The 10,267-nt window shown below is 43.2% G+C and overlaps 1 protein-coding gene across 6 annotated transcripts in view; it reads left to right on the top strand.

The window, feature by feature from the left end:
* ANXA7 (annexin A7) overlaps positions 1 to 10,267 on the top strand; it is a 43,076-nt gene that overhangs the window by 7,214 nt on the left and 25,595 nt on the right. For 4 of the 6 annotated variants that reach the window (XM_032256365.1, XM_032256366.1, XM_032256364.1 and 1 more), the window contains exons 2-3: positions 6,098 to 6,152; positions 9,192 to 9,396. In XM_032256365.1, coding sequence (XP_032112256.1) covers positions 6,099 to 6,152; positions 9,192 to 9,396 — 259 coding nt within the window. In that variant the 5' untranslated portion in view covers position 6,098. The remainder of the gene's footprint in view (positions 1 to 6,097; positions 6,153 to 9,191; positions 9,397 to 10,267) is intronic. The other 2 variants (XM_032256370.1, XM_032256368.1) reach the window with 1 other exon arrangement.

The following is a 10,267-nucleotide window of genomic DNA, read 5'->3' as shown; positions in this document are numbered from 1 at the left end:
TCCTTCCCTCCCCTCCCCTCCCCTCCCCTCCCCTCCCTTCATTCTCTTCCCTCCCCTCCTGCCCCCCCTCCCCTCGCCTCCCCCTTTTTGAGACAGGCTGGAGTGCAGTGATGCAATCAAGACTCACTGCAGCCTGGACCTCCTGGGCTCAAGCAATTCTCCCACCTCAGCTTCCTGAATAGTTTGGACTACAGTGTGTGCCACTGCACTGGGTAATTTTTAAAACTTTTTTGTTGGGACGAGGTCTTACTGTGTTGCCCAGGAGGGTCTTGAACTCCTGGGGTCAAGCAGTCCTCCCACCTTGGCCTCCCAGAATTTTGGGATTATAGGCATGAGCCACTGCATCCAGCCTATCTGACCATTCTTTAGAGCTTTTGCCCCTCCTTTACTCCTTATACCAACCAGGCTTAGAAAAGAAAACAGCAAAAAAAAATTTATCCTGTCCCTGTTTTTACACCCAGCCCTTTCGGATCCCAAATGAGTATTTTAGAATTAACTGGGTCAGTTTTCATATCATTTTATGTTTCTTGACTTATAGTCTTGATTCAGTCTTTGTGCACTTATTCTCAATTCAGCACATTTTTAGCTTCTATCCTGTGTTTCTTTCATAAGGGACACAACTTACTATCTCATTTTCCTATACTGTGTACTCAAAAGGCTGAATACTTTTCCTCAATCTTTCTATCAGCGCCTAGGACAGTGCATATTACACCGTTGGCTTTCATAAATGTTGAGTTGGATTTATTTGGCATCTTGATAGAAAAGAAATATGAATCATTTATAGCTGTATTGATGAAAAGTGCCAAAACATACATTTAAACATTTAGAAAATTAGGTGTAGATCTAGAAATGCCAAAGTATTCTGGTATCAAAGTGTGAATCACAGACCTGCAGAATCCACATCACCTGAAAGCTTTAGAAATGCACAATCTCAGGTCCCATCCTGAAGCTACTGAATTAAAGTCTCTACTTTTACAAGAGCCCTAGGAATTCATATACACATTAAAGTTTGAGGCTGGGCACAGTGGCCCACCCCCATAATCCCAGTACTTTGGGAGGCCAAGGTAAGTGGATCACTTTTGGTCAGGAGTTCGAGACCAGCCTGGCCAATGTGATGAAACTCCATCTCCACTAAAAATACAAAAAGTAACCAGATGTGGTGGTGTGCACCTGTAGTCTCAGCTACTTGGGATGTTGAAGCAGGAGAATCGCTGGAACCCAGAAGGTGGAGCCTTCAGTGATCTGAGATTGTGCTCCTGCACTCTAGCCTGGGCAACAGAGCAAGACTCCATCTCAAAAAGAAAACATTGAGAAACACTATTTTAGTTGACTACATTGTTTAAAGAAGGAAGAGAGAAAACTTGAGCTAGATAAGTCAGGAGGGGTGAGTAAGCCCAGGCTTGAGGGCCAAGTCAGTTGAGAATGGCTTAAGCAAAGGAATGCTGGGAATGGTTCAAGTGGTAGAGGTTTCACGTTGAGGGTTAGGTGTTGGTAAGAAATGAATTAAATAGGTAAATAGAGGCTGGGTGCCGAGGCTTATGCCTATAATCCTAGCACTTTGGGAGGTGGAGGCAGGTGGATTGGAGTGAACCCAGAAGTTCAAGACTGGCCTGGGCAGCATGGCGAAACCCCATCTTTACTAAAAATACAAACAATTAGCCAGGTGTGGTGGTGTGCGCCTGTAGTCCCAACTATTCAGGAGACTGAGGTGAGAGGATCATCTGAGCCCAGGAAGTCAAGGCTACAGTGAGCTGATGTCATGCTGCTACACTCTAGCCTTGGTGATAGAGCAAGAACCTATCTCAAAATATATACTTATAATAACAATAATTGGAGCCAGTACTAAGGAGATATGAATGTTAGACCAATTAATTTTCATTTGGTACTTCAGCAGTAGTTGTTCATGATTTTTGAGCTGAAGAGCAATTTGCTGAAAGAGCAGAATTTTAGGAAAGTTTAGTGACAGTGATGAAATTGGGAGGATGAGAGAGTATAAGGAAGAATATAAATAGAGAAGCAGTTTTGCCTGGGCGAGGTAGCTCATGCCTGTAATCCTAGCATTTTGGGAGGCTGAGGTGGGCCGATCAGGAGATCAGGAGTTCAAGACCAGCCTGACCAACATGGTGAAATCCCATCTCTGCTAAAACTACAAGTTAGCCAGGCGTGGTGGCAGGTGCCTGTAATCCCAGCTATTCAGGAGGCTGAGGCAGGAGAATCACTTGAACCGTGAAGGTTGCAATGAGCTGAGATTGCACCACTGCACTCCAGCCTGGGCGAAAGAGTGAGACTCCGACTCCCAAAAAAAAAAAAAAAAAAAAAAAGGCAGTTTTAGTAGGATAGGCATCAAGTGATGAAATTTGGTCTAAGTATATGACAGAAATGACAGGGAGGCATTTCAAAGGACAGATAGAAAAATACTGAGTTTCTTACTATACTGGAGTATTAGGTAATTCAAGTAGTGGTGCTATTGACAGATAAAGGATGTTAAGAGTGGCATGGTGGAGAACGAAGAGTATTTTCTTTTACACCAGTACAGAAGTCCTTCTGACTGTCTTCTGTCTTAATTTGCTCCTTCTTTCAGTCGGTTCTGGTCATCATCCATCTCATAGTTACATCCCACTTTTTCCTTGCAAATAACATTGTTTTACTTTCTTGTCAATCTTTGTCTAGCACCTTTAAAAACCTAGTTTAAGCCTTTGATCATTCATTTACTCTCCACTTGTAGCAGTGTTTTCTTGTAGATGGCAAATAAGTGATTACTGACTTTATATAGATATATTTGTCAGGTATATTACATCTGATCACTAATAGTATTTTAGATTTTTTTTTTTTTTTGATACAAAGTCTCGCACTATTGCCCAAGCCGGAGTGCAGTGGCATGATCTCGGCTCACTGCAACCTCTGCCTCCTGGGTTCAAGCGATTCTTGTGCGTCAGCCTCCTGCGTAGCTGGGATTATAGGCACATGCCACCATGCCTGGCTAATTTTTATATTTTCAGTAGAGACAGCGTTTCATCATGTTGGCCAGGCTGGTGTCTAACTCCTGACCTCAGGGAGACCCACTCAGCATTTTTTTTTTTTTTTTAATTTAAATGAAGTCTCACTGGGTCACCCAGGCTGGAGTGCAGTGGTGCAATCTTGGCTCACTGCAACCTCCATGTTCTGGGCTCAAACTATTCTGCCTTAGCCTCCCAAGTAGCTGGGATTACAGGTGACCACCACCACAACTGGCTAATTTTTGTATTTTTAATAGAGACAGGATTTCACCATGTTTTCCAGCTTGGTCTCTAACTGACCTCAAGTGATCCACTTGCGTTGGCCCCCCAAGGTGCTGGTATTACAGGCATGAGCTACTGTGCCTGGCCCTATTTTATTTGATCAGCCTAAGAGGGTATTCTTTTGAATGTTTGTTTTTTTTCTCTGTTTATTTGCATTTGCTTTAGGTTAATAGTGTTTTCTTCAGATGCAAAAGACATATGTAGGGATATTTGTTTTTAACCACATTAGCTCCATTCATTTTACATGAGCTGTCTTTTCAAAAATGGACAGGAGAGTAATGAATCCCCGTGTACTCATCACCCAGTGTGAATAATTATCAACTCCTGACTACTTGTTATGTCCGAATTCCTGCACTTTATCTAATATTCTTGCATATTATTTTGACACAAGTATCTGACATCATATCATTTTGTCTGTAAATATTTAGTGTATATCTCTTAAAAGATCAGGATACTTGAAAATCAAAATACCATTATCACATCTAAAAAAAATAGTAATATCTTAACATCACTTGATGTGCAGGTGTTTACTTTTCCAAATGGAAATGAGCACCTTTTGAAGAACATAACTTTCAAACTCTGGTACAGACTGCGGTTTTTTGTTTGTTTTTTTGAGAAGGAGTCTTGTTCCAGTGCCCAGTGAGGAGTGCGGTGGTGTGATCTAGGCTCACTGCAATCTCTGCTTCCCGGGTTGAAGTGATTCTCCTGCTTCAGCCTCCCGAGTAGCTGGGATTACAGGTGCCTGCCACCACGCCCAGCTAATTTTTGTATTTTTAATAGAGACGGGGTTTCATCATACTGGCCATGCTGGTCTTGAACTCCTGACCTCGTGATCCACCCGCCTTGCCTCCTGAAGCGCTGGGCGTGAGCCACCACGCCCGGCTGCCTATGTTCTTTTACTTAATTCTTACAACAACATCCTTAAGTAGGTATGTTCATGTCCCATTTTATAAATGAAGAAATGAAGGCTTAAAAAGGCTAAGTAATGTCCTTTGAGAACCTAAGTAATTTGCCCATATTCACACTAGAAATCCAGGATGTTAGATGAAAAATTCTGTTGGCAGGGCTGGTGAAAATGCAAATTGGTACAACCCCTGTAGAGGGGAATTGGCACTGTCACATTCACCTTTACTCCTTGTCTCAGCAATGCTGTTTCTAGGAATGTACCCCAAAGATAATATTGGCAAAATATACAGAGAGATACCTATACATGGCTGTTCCTAGCAAAACTGTTTGTAATGGTTAAAAGACTAGAAACAACTCAGATGTCTGCCATTAAATAAGCCATGATACATCCACACACACTGAAGTACTATGTAGGTTTTTTGTTTGTTTGTTTGTTTGAGATGGAGTCCCACTCTGTTGCCCAGACTGGAGTACAGTTATGCAGTCTTGGTTCAGTGCAATGTCAAGCTCCTGGGTTCAAGCAATTCTCGTGTCTCAGCCTCCCCAGTAGCTGGGACTACAGGCACCTGTCACCACACCCACCTAATTTTTGTATTTTTAGTAGAGACAGGGTTTCACCTTCTTGGTCAGGCTGGTCTCGAACTCCTGACCTCAGGTAATCCACCTACCTCGGCCTCCCAAACTGCTGGGATTACAGACATGAACCACCATGCCCGGCCTTTTTTTTTTTTTTTGAAAGGGAGATTGGGTCTCACTCTGTTGCCCAGGCTGGAGTGTAGTGGTGCGATCTTAATTGACTGCTGCCTTGAAGTCTTGGGCTCAAGTGACTCTCCTGCCCAGGCTTCCAAATAACTGGGACTACAGGTGCACACCACCATGGCCAGCTAATTTGAGGAGTTTTCTATTTAAAAGTATGCTGATATTTAAAAGTGTGCTGATAGTAAGCATACTTTTAAAATAAAAGTAAGTAAAAAAGCGGCTTAAAGAAAAACAGGTTGGCCAGGCATGGTGACTCATGCTTGTAATCCCAGCACTTTGGAAGGCTGAGGTGGGAGGATCACCTGAGGTCAGGAGTTCAAGACCAGCCTAGCCAACATGGTGAAACTCTGTCTCTACTAAAAATACAAAAAATTAGCCAGGCGTGGTGGCAGATGCCTGTAATCCCAGCTACTCGGGAGGCTGAGGCAGGAGAGTCACTTAGACCTGAGAGGCGGAGGTTGCAGTGAGCCGAGATCGCACCACTGCACTCCAGCCTGGGCAACAGGGCAAGACTCTGTCTCAAAAAAATAAAAAAAAGAAAAACAGTTCATAAATAATAGTACTGGTAGAATTGAGATATGACAAGTACTGTATGGCATGACAAAGTTGGAACCTTTACTAGGCTATACTGACTTCATTGGTGTGAATGATGAAATAAAGAAGCATTTAATAAGCTTTGCTTATATCCCTAATATCCACATTTTATCACAGACTCTTTTGAAAAAGAAATATTTTACATAAAACCGTGTGTGTGTGAGTGTGTGTGTGTATATGTATGTGTATCTGTATGTGTGTATCTGTATGTTTTCAAAGGCCTTAACCATTATAAGAAAGTACAGGCCAGGCGCGGTGGCTTATGCCTGTAATCCCAGCACTTTGGGAGGGAGGTGGGCAGATCACCTGAGGTCGGGAGTTTGAGACCAGCCTGACCAACATGGATAAACCGCGTCTCTACTAAAAATACAAAATTAGCTGGGTGTGGTGGCACATGCATGTAATCCCAGCTACTTGGGAAGCTGAGGCAGGAGAATCGCTTGAACCTGGGAGGTAGAGGTTGCTGTGAGCCAAGATCATGCCATTGTACTCCAACCTGGGCAACAAGAGCAAAACTCCATCTTAAAAATTACAAAGAATTTTTTTTATTGTTGTTACAGAATGTCATACCCAGGCTATCCCCCAACAGGCTACCCACCTTTCCCTGGATATCCTGTAAGTATTGCCACTTAAAATACTAAAATACTTCATATCCTTAAAACAGGTGTTTTTGGGACTGGACCATGTCAGATCTTACAGATATACTAGAGCATGGATCATAAACTCAAATGCCCAGAGGTACTGAGTAGAACAAGTGAGTGAAGGCAGTTGTGTGGGGGACTAGAAAGATGTTTCTTTGTCTGTGGAAAGCTGGCAGGTGCTTAGCACTATCCCTGTGTAGCCACAGAGGGAGGCACACTCAGTGTTGCTAGATATTTTAGCCCTTCAAGTAAAGTCAGAAACTTGGGTTCTGTGTGAAATTGCCCCAAGTTTCAAAATTTAGGAGTTAGCTTTAAAAAATGTTAACTGCGGCTGGGCGCGGTGGCTCAAGCCTGTAATCCCAGCACTTTGGGAGGCCGAGGCGGGTGGATCACAAGGTCAAGAGATCGAGACCATCCTGGTCAACATGGTGAAACTCCGTCTCTACTAAAAATACAAAAAATTAGCTGGGCATGGTGGTGTGTGCCTGTAATCCCAGCTACTCAGGAGGCTGAGGCAGGAGAATTGCCTGAACCCAGGAGGCGGAGGTTGCGGTGAGCCGAGATCGTGCCATTGCACTCCAGCCTGGGTAACAAGAGCGAAACTCCGTCTCAAAAACAAAACAAAACAAAAAAAAATGTTAACTGCTCTATGACCCAATAAAACATGGTTATAAGCTAAATCCGTCCCTTGAATCACTGGTTCGTTTTTTTTTTTTTTTTTTTAATACCCTTGAGTCATAGTATCACTGCGTCTTAACCTTTATGTTAGAATGTTCAAAATAATTACAGGTGTGGCTTAACCCAGAGGTAAATTGCAGTGAATTTATACTTCTGAGACTTGGAGTACGTTTTATAAATGTGCTACTAAGTTTCACCTTGTTGATAGCTATACCACTCTGAGGACTAAGAGCTGAGCTGTAATTAAGAATTGTGCATTTCAGGTTTTTTTTTTTTTTTTTAACTCATTTTTTTCTTTTTTTGAGATAAAGTCTTGCACTACGCCCAGGCTGGAGTGCAGTGGCATGATTTCAGCTCACCGCAGCGTCCACCTCCTGGGCTCAAGTGATTCTCCTGCCTCAGCCTCCTGAGCAGCTGGGATTATAGGTGCCTGCCACCATACCCGGCTAATTTTTACAGCTTTTGTAGAGATGGGGTTTCACCATGTTGGCCAGGCTGGTCTCAAACTCCTGACCTCAAATGATCTGTGCATCTAGGCCTCCCAAAATGCTGGGATTACAGGTGTGAGCCACTGCACCTGGGTGCATTTCAGTTTTTTAATTTTTTTTATTTTTTTTGAGATGGAGTCTTGCTCTGACACCAGGCTGGAATGCAGTGGTGCGAAATTGGCTCACTGCAGCCTCCGCCTCCTGAATTCAAGCAATTTTCCTGCCTCAGCCTCCTGAGTAGCTGAGATTACAGGCATGTGCCGCCACTCCCAGCTAATTTTTGTATTTTTAGTAGAGATGGGGTTTCACCATGTTGCCCAGGATGATCTTCTGACCTCATGATCTGCCTGCCTTGGCCTCCCAAAGTGATGGGATTACAGATGTGAGCCACCATTCCTGGCCCGCATTTCAGTTTTATACTCATAACTGTGGATCTGCTATCTAACCCTGGGAGAATTGGAAGAGGGCTCTATAGAAGTTTATGATAATAAGTGTATCCTTATGCAAAGTGATTATATAGTTCTGGTGAATTTATCATAGGAGAGATGAGAATTATGGTTATGTTCCCAAGTCTCTGTGTATTAAACAGGGCTCTAGTAACCATTTCAGTCAGTGTAGGCTTGTTGCTAAAACAGACAACGCCCAAATTTCAGTGACTTCACAATGAAAAAAACGTATTTTTTTCTTCAGTCTCCTGTAAGTCAGTGGTGGCTAGCAGGTGGGTGGGATGAAGCTTAGTTTCATGTAGTGTTTTGGATTCCCAGGCTCCTTCCTTATTCTCTAGCACTTTGGAGTCCTCTACTGGATCCTCTGCTTATGGTGACAAATGAAGGAAGAGAGAGAGTATGGAGGATTGGGCAGAGGTTTTTAGGGGACAAGTTTAGGAAGTGGTGTACATCACTTCTGTCTGCATTCATTCACTGATACTCATTCATATAGTCCAACCTAACTGCAAGCGGCTCTGAGAAATGTAGTCTCTACAGCTTTGTGGCCTGAGGAGAAAGAGTTTAGTGAACATATAACAATCTCTTCCACTCTGCATACTGTCTGCTCTGAACTATGAGGTCCAAAATGTCACAGTCTGTGTGTGATGTAATATACAGGTTACCTTTTTTATTTTTAAATATTGTGTAACAGATCCAGATGTGTTGCAAGAGAGCCTCAAATTCCTCTCCTTAGGGTAGAAAGGAGGATCTTTCTCATATTTGTAGATACTGGGAAAATGAAGGAACTAAGGAGTTTTGTTAGTTTTTCTTGAAACCTTGAAATTTGTAAAGAACCCCTTTTTGACTCCCAAATAGAGAAGCAGACCCCTCTTGCCTGACTCAAGTAGAATTAAATTTAACTAAAGTCTGACAAACAAGTGTCCTTACAAACTGGTATACTGATAAACTAGTATAAGATACCAGGATTTCAGCTGGGCGCCGTGGCTCATGCCTGTAATCCCAGCACTTTGGGAGGCCGAGGCGGGTGGATCACCAGGTCAGGAGATTGAGACCATCCTGGCCAACATGGTGAAACCCGTCTCTACTAAAAATACAAAAATTAGCCGGGTATGGTGGTTCAGGCCTGTATATCCAGCTATTCAAGAGGCTGAGGCAGGAGAATCACTTGAACCCAGGAAGTGGAGGCTGCAGTGAGCTGAGATCGTGCCAGTGCACTCTAGCCTGGAGGACAGAGTGAGATTCTGTCTCAAAAAAAAAAAAGATACCAGGATTTTTAATGGGACTTTTAAAAAGTAAAAGAATGAGCTAGGCCTTAATAGTAACCTCTGTTTGTTCCTTATTTTTAGGTGGGTCATGTTTCTCTGTGATCACTTTTGTTTAAAAATTATTCTGATTTTTCAGCCTGCAGGTCAGGAGTCATCTTTTCCCCCTTCTGGTCAATATCCTTATCCTAGTGGCTTTCCTCCAATGGGGGGAGGTGCCTACCCACAAGTGCCAAGTGGTGGCTATCCAGGAGCTGGAGGCTACCCTGCGCCTGGAGGTTATCCAGCCCCTGGAGGCTATCCTGGTGCCCCACAGCCAGGGGGAGCTCCATCCTATCCCGGAGGTGAGTTATGGATTGTGGAATTAGTAACGATTTGGGATTGCTGTAGTACTTTTTCCTTTTCCCATTATCCTCTTTGTTCCTGCTTATTTTATGTGAGGTCAGAGTCACTCTTAGCTAACCTTAGATAGTAAGGCCCTAGCTGGCAAGATGGAGGGATGAAGATTCTTAGGGGACATGAAAGCTGGGAGCAGTTTCAAAAATTCAATTATGAAGGGACTTAGAATAAATTTTATGACATTAAAGGACCAGTTTGTAACACTTGCTTGTTTGTAGTCTTAAGACATTTCACTTAGCAAGACTGTGACTTTTAGGTCAGCTTTAACCAAAGGTAACCCCCCACCACCCCACCAAAAACAATATTAGCACTTTTGTATTTTAAGTTAGTAAGGAAGATTAATAAAGTAAAATTTTGGCTGGGCGTGGTGGCTCATGCCTGTAATCCCAGCACTTTTGGAGGCCAAGGTGGGTAGATCACTTGAAGCCAGGTGTTCAAGACCAGCCTGGCCAACATGGCAAAACCCTGGCAGTACTAAAAATACAAAAATTAGCTGGGTGTGGTGGTGCATGTCTGTAATCCCAGCTACTTGGGAGGCTGAGGTGGGAAAATCACTTAAACCTGGTAGGTAGAGGTTGCAGTGAGCTGAGATTGCGCCACTGCACTCCAGCCTGGGTGACAGAGTGAGACTCTTTCTCAAAAAAAAAAAATGCTGGCCATCATGGCACATGCCTATAGTCCTAGCTGTGGCAGGCTGAGGTGGGAGGATTGCTTGAGCTGAGGCATTCAAAGCTACAATGAGCCAGATTGTGCCACTGCACTCCGGCCTAGGTAACAGAGTGAGACAGTCTCTTTAAAAAAAAAAAAAAAAAAAAA

This window comes from Sapajus apella, unplaced genomic scaffold, assembly GCF_009761245.1.
Source record: "Sapajus apella isolate SASKATOON/1434 unplaced genomic scaffold, GSC_monkey_1.0 scaffold94, whole genome shotgun sequence".
In the NCBI taxonomy this organism is placed as follows: domain Eukaryota; kingdom Metazoa; phylum Chordata; class Mammalia; order Primates; family Cebidae; genus Sapajus; species Sapajus apella.
This window is presented reverse-complemented; position numbering and strand designations above follow the sequence as displayed.